The sequence below is a fragment of the Olea europaea genome, chromosome 22 (assembly GCF_002742605.1).
Source record: "Olea europaea var. sylvestris chromosome 22, O_europaea_v1, whole genome shotgun sequence".
Lineage (NCBI taxonomy): Eukaryota > Viridiplantae > Streptophyta > Magnoliopsida > Lamiales > Oleaceae > Olea > Olea europaea.
In genome coordinates, this window is record NC_036258.1 from 10991200 (window position 1) to 11007659 (window position 16460).

General features: G+C 35.0%; 2 protein-coding genes across 2 annotated transcripts; both read left to right on the forward strand.

Moving 5' to 3' along the window:
* The first annotated feature begins 6915 nt into the window (after positions 1–6915).
* LOC111371701 (chlorophyllase-2, chloroplastic) lies at positions 6916–8509 on the forward strand. The gene is made up of 2 exons (XM_022993830.1): positions 6916–7291; positions 7721–8509. The coding sequence occupies exons 1-2, from the start codon at positions 7010–7012 to the stop codon at positions 8393–8395; spliced, it is 957 nt and encodes a 318-aa protein (XP_022849598.1). The 5' UTR covers positions 6916–7009; the 3' UTR covers positions 8396–8509.
* A 4398-nt stretch (positions 8510–12907) lies between these two features.
* On the forward strand, positions 12908–16184 carry LOC111371704 (1,2-dihydroxy-3-keto-5-methylthiopentene dioxygenase 1-like). The gene is made up of 4 exons (XM_022993831.1): positions 12908–13055; positions 13144–13326; positions 14642–14881; positions 15890–16184. Exons 1-4 carry the CDS (start codon positions 13005–13007, stop codon positions 16016–16018), a joined length of 603 nt encoding a protein of 200 aa, XP_022849599.1. The 5' UTR covers positions 12908–13004; the 3' UTR covers positions 16019–16184.
* Positions 16185–16460: the final 276 nt, after the last annotated feature.

Below are 16460 nucleotides of genomic sequence, written 5' to 3' on the forward strand. Positions count from 1 at the left end.
AGGTTTGCTAAAGAACTTGAAGAAGCCTTGCATGGATTTTTGTGAGCATTACGTGTACGGTAAAGCACAGCGAGTTCAGTTCCAGCCAAGCAAACATAGAAGTAGAGGCATTCTTGACTATGTGCACACGGATGCATGGGGTCCGGCTTCTGTCACTTCCAAAGGCGGTTCCAGGTATTTTGTTACATTTGTTGATGATTATTCTAGATATGCTTGGATTTATTTTTTGAAGCATAAGAATGAGGTATTCGACACTTTCAAGAAGTGGAAAGCAATGGTTGAAAACAGAACAGGAAAGAAATTGAAGATACTACGATCTGATAACGGTACTGAGTATACAGATGGTGCTTTCAAGGAGTTATGTGGTAAGGAAGGTATTGCGAGACACTGGACAGTTAGAAATACACCGCAACAGAATGGGGTCGCAGAAAGACTGAATCGTACATTTCGAGAGAAATCGATGTGTATGCGATCCTATGCTGGTTTGGGTAGAGAATGGTGGGCAGAGTCGGTTGCAAATGCTTGCTACATAGTGAATCGGTCTCCACATTCAAGGTTAGATGGAGATGTACCTTACATGGTATTGATAGGAGAACATGCAGATTATGAGAAACTCAGAATATTAGGATGCACAGCCTACTATCACGTCAATGAGGGAAAGCTCGATGCGAGGACTAAGAAGGCTATATTCTTGGGGTATGCGGCAGGTGTAAAAGGCTATCGCCTATGGTGTGTAGAGGATTCTAAGTTTATAATCAGCAGAGATGTTACTTTTGATGAGAACTCCATGGTAGCTTCGTTGAAAGCTACAGTGCCCGGTGGTGATGATGTTGAGACTACAAAGTCTCAAGTTGTTGACATAGAACCTAGAGATCAACCTGGTTCTAGGCATGTTCAAGAGGAGCATCATGCAGACACTCAAGATGAGAGTGATGATGGGCTTGAACAAGAGACGGTTCAGCAAGAGAATGTACATGCACAGCAACAATAGCAGCTTGCAGATAACTTGGCTTCCTCTAGGCCACGCCGTACTTATAAGCAAGTTCTAAAGTTGGGGTCAGACGAGCCTTTGAGGCATTATGGGCAGACAAATTTGGTTGAGTATGCACTCTTGGTGGAGGATGATGAGCCTACCACTTTCAAGGAAGCTATTTTAAACACCAATAGTGAGAGTTGGTTGGTAGCGATAGAAGAGGAGATGGAATCACTTCACAAGAACCAAACATGGGAGGTTGTCCCATTGCCCATAGGTAAGAAAGCTATTGGTTGCAAGTGGTTGTACAAAAAGAAAGAGGATCCTACCAAGCTCGGTGGTACAAGATTCAAAGCAAGGTTAGTGGCTAAGGGGTTTGCACAAAGAGAGGGAGTTGACTACAATGAGATCTTTTCTCCGGTGGTCAAGCGCACTTCCATTCGGGTGCTATTGAATATTGTTGCTCATCATGATCTTGAGTTGGAACAACTCGATGTCAAAACCGCCTTCTTGCACGAGGACTTGGATGAGGAAATCTATATGCATCAACCTAAGAGCTACAAGGTTGAGGATAAGGAACTCAGGTATGTCGCTTGAGAAAATCACTATATGGATTGAAGCAATCTTCTCGGCAATGGTACAAGCGATTTGACTCCTTCATGCTAAAGCATGGTTTCTCCAGAAGTGAGTATGATTGTTGTGTTTATATTCGAAAACTTCGGGGAGGTAACTATATCTATCTTCTATTGTATGTGGATGACATGCTTATCGCTTCGAAAAGCAAGGTGGAGATAGATAGGTTGAAATCTCAACTTGGTAAAGAGTTTGAGATGAAGGATATGGGGGCTGCTAGGAAAATACTGGGTGTGGAGATTAGAAGAGAGAGGACGAACCGACGAATGTTCTTGAGTCAGAAAGGCTACATTGAGCGGGTTATTGCTAGGTTCGGGTTGCGAGGTGCAAAGTCGTTGGTGACTCCATTGGCTCCACATTTTAGGCTCTCTGGTAAACAGTCTCCTACTACAGTGGAAGAAAAGGTACGCATGGATCGTGTACCTTATGCTAGTGCAATTGGCAGTTTGATGTATGCCATGGTGTTTACACGCCCAGATATTTCACAGGCAGTTAGTGTGGTCAGTAGATTCATGGCGAATCCGGGGAAGGCACACTGGGAAGCTGTGAAGTGGATCCTGAGGTACTTAAAAGGTACCGCGGATACGGGTTTATGTTTTGGTGGAGATGCATGTCATATAAGTGGGTTTGTGGACTCGGATTATGTAGGTGATCTAGATAGACGACGATCTACTACTGGATATGTGTTTTACATACATGGTGCCCCAGTTAGTTGGCGATCGATGTTGCAGGCTACAGTTGCTCTTTCTACTACAGAGGCCGAGTATATGGCCATGGCAGAGGGAGTGAAGGAAGTATTGTGGTTATGGGGTCTTCTAGATGATTTGGGGATTGAGCAGGATTGTGTGGACTTGTGGTGTGATAGCCAGAGTGCGATTCACTTGGCTAAGAATCAGGTTCATCATGCTCGAACCAAGCATATCGACGTCAGGTATCATTTTGTGCGTGATGTCATAGATGAAGGTTATATTTCACTCTCGAAGGTACACACAAATGAGAACCCAGCAGACATGTTAACCAAAGTGGTAACGGATAGCAAGTTTCAGCATTGCTTGGACTTGCTTCACATCAGTCCGTGTTGATATGCCCGAGTGGGCATGGCCCTTCGGGGCGGGGTTGAAATGAGGTGGAGAGTATATGAAGGTGGAGGTGAACTACGGAGGCTTGATCCCGAGTTTTGGGTACGTAGGCAACCATGGTTTGAATGGTGCAACCGAATTTTGGTGCTTGCTACTTCTTCTTGTGTTCGTCCAAAATTTGAGGTCTATCAAATGATGTATGAGGTGGAGAATTGTGAGAAGAGAAGCTGAAGAAGCCAGCGCCTAGGCGCTGCCCAGTTTCTGCCAAGAAACTGGCGCCATGAGTGGGCGCCTGCGATTTTTTATTGCCTTTTTATAAGTAACAAGACCTAGCACCCGATTTTGAGAGAGAAAAAGGGAGAAAGTTTGGATAGAATTTTACAAGATTGAGGTTGTTCATCTTGGGTATAAATTCAAAGCTATTTTCTTTTTTGGGGATTAACTTGAGGCTTGTTCAAGTAATCCAAATACATTGTTCTTCCAATATATATTGAAAATCATTTCTTCCCCATTTTTCTTGTGCTTCAAGTGGTTTGAAATTTTTCACATTGTCAAGCTTTATCTCTTGGGCAATCTTGGAAGGTCGTTTTCCCAACACATACTTACTTCACATAGCACACATCATGCCATAAATTGTGCCACCAAAAGAGTCAATTACTTTGCAGAATTAATGAAATTGCCTTTAATTTTCAAATGATTGGCTGGCACGTGAGAAATTTCAAATCAATTAAATGGAAAATACGTATAATAGAAGAGTTATATTTGATTACACGGGACGTTGTTGTCTTACTTAAACAAGTGCTCCAAGTTGGGAATAAAAAAAATGATATATTTTTTCTAAAAGTAGAACATGCATACAGACACAGCAACAGTGAATTTTGTGACGTGAAATTTTTACTTATCTTCCAACAATTCTTTTATCAGTCATGGCAGGATTACGAGATGCAGTTTATGTTATGCCGTTTAAATTATTTTTTTTATGTCGATGAATTATTATACTTACGAAAGTTAAATATATGATATGATGTGAAATATTATGATATGGCCATTCGGTACCAAGATATAATATGTACTGAACTCTTATTGATTTTAAAGATATGATGACAGTATGGATTTTTTTGAAGCATGATTTAAATATTTTATTCGGGATAGCACCATAAATTTCATGTTCTGCTGAGTATTTCCATGTATTCACCATTTTTCTTCTACTTCTCACAGTTTAGAAATGGTCGATCGTTTACGGGCGATGCAGTGTTGTCAGGGTGCCACCTACGGGACATAATAAAAATAATCCGATGTAATAAGATATTTTTTTAAAGCTATTTCTTAGTTTAATTCATAATTTTTTTTTTTTAGAAATTTTAAACATGTTTAAGTGGGTTATAATTATAAAACTGTGTTATATTTTAATGGTGGAATAAAATTTTTTGTTATATGTATTTGGAATACATCCTGTTGAAGAGTTGCGGCGGTTGAAGAGTTAGAAAGCTTTCCCTTCGATGAAGAGGATGAAACAAAGATCTGGTTGAACCTATAATAGCTTACTAAAAAACTTCCTAAAGTGAACTTTGATGTGTTTGCCATAAAGCATGCTAACATGATTGGAATTGATCCCTTTTTTTTTTTTTTTTTTTTTTAATTGGGAAATTGGATTATTGGAATTGATCCCTTTTTTTTTTTTTTTTTTTTTTAAATGTGAGAATGTGATTAAACTTAAAGGGCATATTCATAATAATGAATTACGGTTTCATAATTACACAAATTTTCTTTTGAACTTACATTGTAGTAGGTCAATCAAGTTGTGCCCTATTAAAGTTAAGAGAGGGACCTAACCAAATTCACAAAATTTTGAGCTCCAATAGATATTTCTAATTTGGTCAACTCTTGCTCAATTAAGACAAATCTATTAATTCCCACTCATTCTACCAAAAATTTGAAATTGCACTCTCGATTCAGATAAGAATTATTGTAGTAAATCAAGATTCGATAATAATATGTTCCGATCATCATTCCACAAGTCAAACTCCATTTGACCGCCAGCATGTTGAAAATGGTAAAATGACCGTTTTGTCCTTCCAACATATATAGCTTTCATAGTCCCATTTTCATAATGTAAATTCATTATGAATAAATCACTACATAGAGTTCAATGATCCCATCGCCGAACTACTAAGCTCAAGTTCGATGCTAATAGAAAATACCTCAAAGTGTTGATTGTCTTGTCGCAATGGTTAAGGGACTTTTCAATCACAATTATATGATCTTTAACTGTTTCATCATGATTTCTAAAGTACCGAGATCAACCTTACAATCAAGACTTACTGCATGGCACATCAAAGAATTTGGACTTGCAATTAAAGGTACATTACTAACTTATAATTTAAGTGACTCGTTCATTGATCGATTGGAGTCTCATTCCATATGAGTCATTTACATGGTCCTATCAATATACACCAAACACATCATACTTTTTATTTCTAGGATCTAGACAAATCCTAATATGAACAATAAAATCTTTTCAACATAAAGTGTTCAACTTTATGTAATGATTGTGAACGATATGTTTTGATTATGTTACAAATTGTGTCTTATCATAATCGAACCATCAAGCATACGACTTGTAATGTCTTATATAATCATGGAACTTTAGATTTAAAAATGTACGAATAATCGAATCATAATTCAAAATGTCTTATATAATTCATTTTTAATGATTAATGGTTTCCTCTATTGTAAGTATATATCTCTAACTATTTTGCCTGATTTCCAAAGTACTGAAATCAATCTTTCAATTAAGATTTTACTTATTGACACCTCAAATAATTTGAATTAGCAATCAAAGTTGCATTGCTAGCTCATACTTTAGGTGACTCATTCGATGATCAAATAGAATCTCAATCCTGACTGTCACAAATGAGTCATCTACACTGTCGTGTTTAGCGTGTACAAACACTATTTTTTTAATATCCAGGATCTTGACAAACCCAACAGGATCAATACAATTTTATCAACATAAATAATCAAACTTTATGTTCCGATCACGAAATGATATATTTTGATCACGTCACAAATTATGTCTCACCCATCAAGCATAGAACTTGTGACATCTTATATAATCTTTGAATTTTAAATTATTATTTCAAAGTAAATCATGCAAATAATAAAATCGTAATTCGTAATATCGTTTACAAAATACTGTTCCAAGCTATCAAACTAACACTTTTTCCATTTTGCTTCAATGAACTTCAAATGCTTGGCTGTATCTTGTATATTTCAGATTTGGGATTGATAAGGAAAGTTCATCCCTGACATCAATTTCAAGTTTCGAATGCAGGTAAGTGGATCGAAAGTTTCTTTCTTTCTTCACATTCTTGAAACCCAGTTTAGTTGTTCTTCATTAAGCTCGGTCTTATTTTGTAATTAGAGGTTATTTAATTCTGTGAATTTGAAGTTTTTGATAGGTTTAATGCGGAACAAGTAGAATTTGTTGTGATGAGTTCATCATTGAAGTTTTTTGGGGTTCGAAGAGATGTAAAACTGAAGAACCGATAATGCCAAATCAATTAAAATCAAAGGAGAGGATTAACTAATAATGTTTAACAGCCATTAAAGTATTAGTTGTTAAAAAGTAATTGAGGTGTAAAATTGGCGTGATGCGTCCACATTTTATTGGTCTAAAAGAAAATATCCATATTACAAAAGTGAAATATGAAAATATCTACTTACAGATTTCTTGCTTTCCCACTAATAAGGCAAGAATTTTCAATTATGCTTTGGAGTGTTCAGAACCCCTACTGAACACTCAAAGCATGCTAGATGCACTTAATTTTTTTTGCCTAATGCTTTACTTACATTCATAATAGGAGTGTTTAGGGATCACATGTTTGGAATTATTTTATTCACGCGGAGTCCACATGCTTGTGAGAGTAGGTAAATCATTTGGTAAACCAAATTATGTACACTTAGAATTATCCCAATTTTTTATGGACTTTGCTGTTTGTACATTCGGGGTTAACATCTCTGATGATACTCTTCTCATAAGAGGGGGGCTCATAATTATTTTATTACGTGTGGACACCCCCCTCTCTTGTGAGGGGAGTGACATTCGAGGTGTCAATATCGAATGTACAAATAACTTTATTGATTTTTTATACCCACCTGTTTGAGGGTCGGTAGGGGTACCCTGATTAAACGGCATTATTGAAAAATATTACAGATACCAGAGCACAATATAAAGTGGGAGTTATATAGGCCACTAAAAGTGAAACCTTTATCCCTTCAGAAACAAGAAAAACTCACAAGAGCTTAAGCAACTGAATTGGTCATGAATTCTTCATCTACAACTCCCACCTTATCTTCTTCTTCCTCTAAAAATGCTTTTGATATTGGAAATCATTTAATTAAGCTGATTAAAATTGAGCCTAAAATAAGCAATAACAGTGGTTCAGTCTGTTTTCCTCCGAAGCCACTTTTAATTGGGACACCAACAGAATCTGGAGTTTTCCCAGTAGTTATACTCCTTCATGGTTATCTTCTTTATAACTCTTTTTATTCTCAGCTTATTCAACATATTTCTTCACATGGGTTCATTGTTGTTGCACCCCAGGTTAGGTTCTTCAACTTATATGAGGTTTATTTTCAAGAAGATTATGTGAAATGATTAGATTAATCTGCTTTTTATTGTTGAAGTAAGATGGGATTATGAATTGTTGATTATATGCTTGATTTGTTTTGTTGTTTGCGGTTATTAAGATATGATCTTTATGCCTTCTCGTTCTATCCTCCATTATAAGTTGTGGTGCTGAATTTTGAAGTTAATACTATGGTACTTTTGGACTAAATATCATAAATAAAGATTCTAAGATGAATATATTTAGATGCTTAATAATATATCGTTAGAAGTGGCAAAGAAATTTAACCTATTCATGATGGTAGAAGCAAGTTTCTTTAATTATTTATGTCATACTGGAATAATGATACATAATTATGGCATAAAAACATGATAAATTCGTTTCATTTCGTTGTGCTATACCAGTTATACAGCGTGGCAGGACCGGATGCAAATGAAGAAATCAAGATCACTGCTGATATAACGAACTGGTTATCAGAAGGACTGTGCCATTTTCTTCCAGCTAATGTTCGACCGGACTTGACAAAGCTAGGACTTGCTGGACACAGTCGAGGAGGAAAAGTCGCTTTCGCTCTAGCTCTAAGAAAGCAAGTCACTTCTTTGAAATTTTCAGCCGTGATAGGCATTGATCCTGTTGATGGAATGGAAAAGGGAAAACAAACACCTCCTCCGGTACTAAATTTTGTCCCCCATTCCTTCGATCTTGATATGGCAGTAATGGTTATAGGATCGGGATTGGGAGAAATGAAAAGGAATCCTCTTTTCCCTCCTTGTGCTCCTAAAGGAGTGAATCATCAAGACTTCTTTAACGAATGTCAAAAACCAGCTTTTTACTTTGTTGTGAAGGATTATGGACATCTTGATATGCTGGACGATGAGACGAAAGGGATTCGAGGGAAGACAACGCATTGTTTGTGCAAGAATGGGGAATCGAGGGAGCCGATGAGGAGATTTGTTGGGGGAATAGTGATTGCTTTCTTGAAAGCTTATTTGGAAGACAATTCAAGGGAGTTGATGGCTATTCGGGATGGAAATGAGAAACTTCCTGTTGAGCTCCAAAAATCTGAATTTCTAATTTAGATAGCATAAATTTGCGTGTTGATTTCTTGTATAAATCATAGTTACTTCATATGATTTAGCTGTAGTTTTGAAGGTGAATCAAATTATCAAATTAAAGCATCCAGTTCATGAATCCTACGGATCATCCAAAGGCTGAAATTGAAAGAGTTTGAATTAGCAAGTGTTTGATTGGTATAGAAAATATCACCTAGAAAAGAAAATATTTTTCATTTTTTGTGGAAAACAAAAACCACCTCCACCCAAGAAAAATATTTTCCTTGAAAACAAGGAAAATTAGACATATTTTCAAAAGTAGGAAAATGTTTTTCATGGAAAAAAATAGCAATCAAACACTCCAAGTAGGAATTTTGGTGAAAAATTGATATTTTCCATGGAAAATAAATGTAATTAAATATACCCTTAATTCCACTGATGAGGCTTAATATTTATAGTGATCAGGGGAGCTCTGTGTTTTCACGTCCAGAATAAGGGAAGATAAACTAAAAAAATTACAAATAAACTAGAAGAAAAAGAGAAATGTAAGAGATTAATTCCAAATTCCAACATCTGGTGTGTGTATGTGATTTAGTCCGACTAAATTCAAGAGAAAATCGAAAGACGTTTGATTCGAATCATCTAGAGAGAGAGAGAGATTATACTTTGTTCAAGTCACAAAGAAATTTTGTATGTACGACTCTCTAATAATAGTGATATAATACGTCATTAATTAATGAATAAATTCATAATAAATTTCAAATATTAAATGATGACAAATTAATTTATGTGTTATGTCACGGTTGTTGGGAAATAAAATGGATCGAGGTAATATATATGACAAAATATGAAGTATATGATCCAAATAAACAACAAGATAAAAACAAAGAATTAATTGACATAGGAACAAAGTATTTTATTCAATTGACGAATATGGAGAAAACAAATACAATAACTGTGTTTACATATTTATTTTATATTTCAGCAATACGAAACTTGTGAGAAGAGTTTAATATTTATAGGGATGCATGCAAACCATATTTATAGGGGTGCATGCAAACCATAGAATATCACAAAGATGAAAACAAGATAGAAAAATATTGTGGAATAAAGAGAACGATATTTTTTCAATAAAAATTCAATCTAATTTGGGTAAATTTTTTTAGCAATTTTCACATTGACACAAATTTCCATGCAACGAGTGAAGCTCGAAGATTTCTTTACCTAAAAAATATATCTTACTGCAATAAAAACTCGAACTCTTTAACAAGTATTAAACTTTCTTCAACATAAAAATACTCATCCTCTTCCACTGTATTCAATACATGTACATGAACCCAAACATCGAATTTCCCAAAATTCATAAAGAATTAGAAATTACCAAACACCGTCGAAGCACACACTGTAGCAAAATCAACTCCCAATACTTTCATAGAAGGCCCTTGACTAGTCTCAACACTTTAAAAAGGGTAAAGGCAAGTGCAACCGAATCAACATCCTCGTACCTATATCTAATGGGTCTATCCCTGACGGTTGAATACGATGGAACCACAGCTAATGACGGCAAAGCGGAATTACCCATATCCTCCAAACTCAATTAAGTAGTATTCATAAATATGGACCCCAAACAAAATTTCAAAGGTATGGTACCCAACTGAATCTCCATAACGATACTAAATTTATGTTGACTTTTCATCAACAATTCTGCCGGACCCTGCAAGATGTACAATTGGAACCTCTTTCGTTCCTCCAATACAAAAGGATTAAAGCGAAATCTTCATCATCATATTTTACCTTTAAAATTTCCAAATCAGTCACGATCTCATTGAACACAGCCATATGATCTTCCAAAGATATGCTTTCTGCCATGCGATAAGAATACAACATTTTCTTTAGATGCAATTTGCTTGTTAGACTTTTAGTCTTACACAATTGCTCCAAGTTCAACCACAATGCAGCTGCCGTTTTCCCTTCAAAACGCCCTGAAAAATATTGTTAGAGAGATAAAAATGAATTTATGAAAGTGCCTTTCAATCCTTCCTAGAAAGTCCCAAAAATTATAATAGGGTAGAATTAATTATTTTACGTGCTATACTTTTTATATTTGAAAAGGCTAGGGACCAAAATGATGTGTGTATGTGTGTGTATTAAATTCAATTTTATTTAGATCAAATATTTAAATATTGATAGAGTAATGATAAATATATCAATATTAAGTTCGTTGGATAGCTCGTAAATAATTATGAATATTATGCTCGAGAAAAAGTTGATTCGAGCAAGTTAGATTCCAGATATTGAGGTCTATAAACTTTGTCAATTAATGTTATTTGTTTATATTTATTTTGAATTTTAAAACGTGCAAACCACGTGTAAATTAGATAGGAAAAGGGTAAAATAGCTTCCTAATTTTTAAATAATATAATATATTATATTGAATACTTACTTGGGGCCTATTTGGGAGTGATTTTGAGAATTGATTTTTTGACCGTTAGGAGAAAAGTGGGGTCCACCTGTGAGAGAAGAAGTCAAGTATGATAACTGAAATAGTGAAATAACGGTAAAAAATCAATTTTTTGAGTGAAAAAATCGCTCCCAAAGAGGCCCTTGATATAGTACACAACATGTTATAAACTGTGCTAAAAAAAGGGTCAATTGTTTTGTCAGAATTAATGAAATTGCCTCTAATTTTCAAATGACTGTCAGGCACACGAGAAATTTCAAATCAATTAAATGGAAAATATGTATAATAGAAGAGTTATATATGGTTATACGAGACTGAGTTCCTGTTTGTCAACAATTCTATCACATTATTTTTTCTACAAAATTCATTTTAAACTACATATTCTTTATAATATTACACATAAATCTAAAATTTTTCAATTTTTTAATCACACATTTTAACATCAATCACTATTCTATACATCATTCTTTGAAATTAAAGGGGCACACACATGCCCTGATTGCCGTCTTCCTTAAACAAGTGTTCCAAGTTGGGAATAAAAAAATAAATAAATGATATATTTTTTTAGTATAGCAAGCATACCGACACAACAACAGATAATTTTGTGAACGCGAAATTCTTGCTTATTTTCCAACAATTCTTTTTATCAGTCAAGGTAGAATTACAAGGTGTAGTTTATGAGATCCCGTTTAATTTTTTTTTTTTTTTTTATGTCAATGAACTATTATACTTATGAAAAGTAAAGATATGATATGATGTGAAATATTATGATATGGCCATCCGATACAAAAGATGTGATATGTATTGAGCTTTTACCCTTTTTAAAGATATGATAATGGTATGATTTTTTTGAAGCATGATTTAAATATTTTATTCGGGATCGCAATATAAATTTCGTGTCCTATTAAGTATTCTTATGTACTTATCATTTTTCCATACTCCTCATAGGTTAGAACGGCTTGTTGGTTGCGGGCGATGCGATGTATTCGTGGTGCCAAGCAGGATCTATGGGACACAATAAAAATAATCCAGTGTAATAAAATATCTTATTATTTTATTCCAGCAATTTCTTAGCTTAATTCATAAAAAAATTTGTTTAGGAATTTTAAGCATGTTTAATTGGTTTATAATTATAAAATTGTGTTATGTTTTATTGGTGGAATTTTTTTTATTTTTATTTTTTAATATGTAATTGGAATACATCCTGTCTGGTAGCGATTTAAATTATAGAATTTGGGTCATTATACTTCCGTTGTTTCTCTTCCGTCGTTCAAGTTTTGGGCATTTTGTTAAATCCCAACAACTCATCATCTAAATGCATCTGCACGAGTATAGCTTGCATCTTCATTTGCCAAAACGAAAATCTTGTATTACGATTCAAAAGCGAAATTTTATACGTTATAGTTGCTATCAATAACAAAAACTTCAAACAAATCACAATCAATAGCTTTGATATTACTTGTTGGGAAACAAAATGGATTGAGATAATATATATATGACACGATATGAAGTATATGATCGTAAACAAACATCAAGACTAAAGGCAAATAATTAATTGATAGAGGAACGAAATATTTTATTCAATTGACGAATATGAAGAAAACAAATACAATAACTGTGCATATACAATTATTCTATATTTCAGTAATACAAAACTTGTGAAAAGAGTCTAATATTTATAGGTGTACTTACCAAACCCTAGAGTATAATAAAGGTGGAAACAAGATAAAAAAGAATATGAAATAAATGGAACAATATTTTTTTTCAATAAAAATCCAACTTATTTTGGGTCATAAAAATCCAACAACGGTTAAACAAGAATACTTGGTTCTCTTACATGAACTTTCCTAAGATAATTCTCTTCGGACAAAGCTTTCCGGCGCTCCCTCCAATGGGGGTGCCAATTCAGCGCTTGGAGCAGCAACGTGTACTTTCCTACATGCTTCCAGACTTATTTTAGACCTTTAAACTAAACGCAACCGATAGAAATCTAGATCGTATGGACAGCATTCAACTCCCATCCCACAAATCATGATATTTTTAGAAGCAAACAGAAACGGTTAAAAAATCTCGACCACCAGTAATCCAATGGAAACCGAACCCCACAAGTGGCATCATCCGGACAACAAGAATCATTTAACAATTGATTAAATTTTGACCACTCACCTGCATATAATGACCTTTGTAGAAACCGTTTGCTGCAGTCACAGATTCATGGCAGTCCAGGTAAAGTACTATGTTTATATCACTTGTCATTAACTACCATTAATTTCCTCGAATTTTTGTGACTACTATGCATTTTTTTTTTTAATAGGCATGGTTTATGCAAGAAAATGGGGAGGATCAGAGGCTCCCACATCACAAGAACCCACCAGAGTATGTTTCAATGGAGGAATTAGAGAAACTTGGAGTTTTGTACTGGCATTTGGACCCGGAGAAATATGAGAATGACCCGGACTTGCAGAAGATTAGAGAGGCCAGAGGTTACAGTTATATGGTATATGATTTACTTTCTTGTATTTGCAATTTTCGGGGGACCTTTCTTGATATTAGTTTTACATAGCTGCCTACTCTGTAGTGAAACTTGGTTTGCGAGTATATAAGTATTTTGGTATTCACACAGTAAGGTCCTAATGGGTGAGGTTGTAACGCTAGGAATCATAGTAGATTTCTAGCCCATTTGGGATAGTTTCTGCATTTCAGTATTAGTAGAAGCTGTAGCTTTTGAATTAGTGTTTGAAATCTAATTTCTAAAAGGCTTTCTCTTCAAGAAAGGGCTTTTATGTTTGTTTGGCATGATCATGCCAAAAGTTATTTGGGTATTAACCATGACAATTTTATCCTTACTGATAATATTGTATTCGGTTTTGGCTTCTTAAAAGTCATGCCAAACAGACGCTTAGTGGCATCTTATGTGGCTAAATTAAGGCTTGACTACAGGGTATAACCATTTGGACTAACCTCCTCTTACAATGAGAGACACCAACTTGGATTTGATATCTTGCAATTAATTGAGAGCTCTACATAGAATTAGATGACCTTTTAGATGGATGATAATCTAAGACACAAATATCATGGTGCCATATCTAACAGAGTTATATTTTTTGAACAGTGTGATTATTTATTGTCTAAGCTATTAGAGAAAGGATAAACTGACTTAGGGGCTGTCTGGTAGAAATTATTGGTTGATTTTGAGCAAATTTCCGACCGTTATCCGCCGGCATATGGGTCCCATGTTGCAGCAATGTTTGAAAATCAAAAAGTGAAATACCTGAGTTGCCCATCAATCATAAGAAATGAATGAATTGTTAAGGGCAACATGATCATTCTACAATAAATTGGTCCAACATTGTGGCTGTGATATCTGATTTCCTGTCATAAATGACTTGTCTTCATGAAAAGCAATGGTAAAAATTTCACCGGAAATTTGAGTAAAATCTCCTCCAGACAAGCGCTTATTTTGTTTTGATTACAACACACTGCTCAACTACATATCATATTTACCTTTTCATCATAAGCTTGACACCGCATATGTGCACATTTTTCACAAAATGAGTGGCATCGAGACTCGAATTTAGGACTTCAAAAACGTGTCACCATAAAATGTAGCGTAATCCCTGCTCCACGAATTCTCACATCCTCCCGAAGTTATATGGCAGTTTGAAGTTAATTTTAGAATGCCGAGTTAAGTTCGCAGCAAAAGGCAATGAGCGGAAAGAATAATTTGGCATCTGATTGTTCTTTGAACTTCTTGATCAGCACTATATAATTGAACATGTCTCCATCTAACATTCAGTTAACTTGTTTCCAAGGATTTGCTGGACTTGTGCCCTGAGAAGGTGGAGAACTACGAGCAGAAATTGAAGAATTTTTACACGGAACACATACACGCTGATGAGGAGATACGTTACTGTCTGGAGGGGAGTGGATATTTTGATGTTAGGGACAAAGATGACCATTGGATTCGCATCTTGATCAAGGCCGGTGACCTTATCGTCTTACCGGCTGGAATTTACCATCGCTTCACCCTTGACACCAGCAACTATATCAAGGTATATATACATACTCGATTCTTTATGCATTAATCATCATACTGCATTGAAATTATTGCAACATCAAATCATTTGCCTACTGATGGAATTAGTTCAAGGACTGTAGTTTATCGGCTGCATTTGAAATAACAAACTGATCAGAGACGGCTATATCTTAATTATTGAGTTAAAGGGTTAATAAAATTGTTGTTACTTCAGCCACCATATATTAGGATTTCGCGTACAAAAATTAGGCAGAATGTAGAAACCAAACCACAAACTCACATGAAAAACAGTAAACACAACACAAAGATATGGACCATATGCTCACCCAGTTCGACAATGCCTAATCTGGGGGATCAGAGGTAAAGAGCCTGTTATTATGTGCAAAAAACCACCTGAGAGAGAGTTCAAGATTAGAGTACAACCAAACCCAAGATACTATCAGCGATCAGTATAGATTTCACTAAAACCAACACCTAATTGACCCAAGACTAAAACCAAGTGTAGTCTAAATTCAATTATAGATTAATCAACCACAAAAGCACCTAAAACTTCTGCAAATGATCACCATACAAATTGGGCTGAACACCATACCAAAATCAGAAATCAGAAATCAGAAACCAGATCTGATTTACAGTGAAGACACAATAGGCCTTGAAGATGAAAGGTTTCTCGAGATTTTAGTGAGAAAAATACAAGAGGCTAAGACGAAAAGAATGAATGAATCCACCGGCCAGCTCAAGAGCCACTAACCAAAGACAATTCTTGACTTAAGCCACAGCTGTTAGATTCAAATCAATGGTCCAGGATAGCCACACAGAAACATATATTCGAGTCACCATAAATCAGTCAAAGATTTATGCCAAGTGGACATGCCATTAAAAAATCGTTTTCTACTTCGAAAAAACGTTGTTAGAAAACACATTTTACACCATACTTTTTTTCTTTCAAATTAGTCATTAAACTTTACCCCATCTGCTTAATTAACATGAATGCTAACATGGATGTATATTTTGTTGATAACAGTTGACGAGGTTGTTTGTGGGGGAGCCAGTATGGACACCATTCAATCGGCCACAGGAGCATCATCCAGCAAGGAAGAAGTACATAGAGAACTTTTCAGAGAAGGCTGGAGTACTACTCAAAGCTCACTAAGGAATTTGATGTTTTGGTAGATACTCAAGATCCAGTCTATAGATTTATATGCTACTAGTGCTTGGTATAAAATAATTACTAGTTTGTTAATAAAACAAGAAAAATAAAAAAAATCCTGAGGACACTATTTGAACATAATAGAAACGTACTTGTTTATTTATGCTAATATACGTAATGGTATGGTATGTCTCAAACTCTCACCTAGGGTATAGGTGTGAAGGGGCTACGAAAATCAAAACAAAAGGTAATAATATGTTTGGCTCATTGCCCTCTATTGCCTGACCTAGTTTTACACCTCAAATCTCACTTTTTGATAAGTAAAAACAGAGGAAATTAAGTCCTGTTTGACCATTATCTTTTAAAAACTCATTTTCTTCAAATCCATTCTCAACAATATATTTTATGAGTCTCGCATTTTTATCAACTTTTTAATAAAATATTT

Coding starts and splice junctions, on each gene's coding strand:
- LOC111371701 (XM_022993830.1), top strand. CDS start 7,010: ATGAATTCTTCATCTACAACTCCCACCTTATCTTCTTCTTCCTCTAAA. Junction 7,292..7,720: donor TCATTGTTGTTGCACCCCAG/GTTAGGTTCTTC, acceptor GTGCTATACCAG/TTATACAGCGTGGCAGGACC.
- LOC111371704 (XM_022993831.1), top strand. CDS start 13,005: ATGACCTTTGTAGAAACCGTTTGCTGCAGTCACAGATTCATGGCAGTC. Junction 13,327..14,641: donor CCAGAGGTTACAGTTATATG/GTATATGATTTA, acceptor CTTGTTTCCAAG/GATTTGCTGGACTTGTGCCC. Junction 14,882..15,889: donor ACACCAGCAACTATATCAAG/GTATATATACAT, acceptor TGTTGATAACAG/TTGACGAGGTTGTTTGTGGG.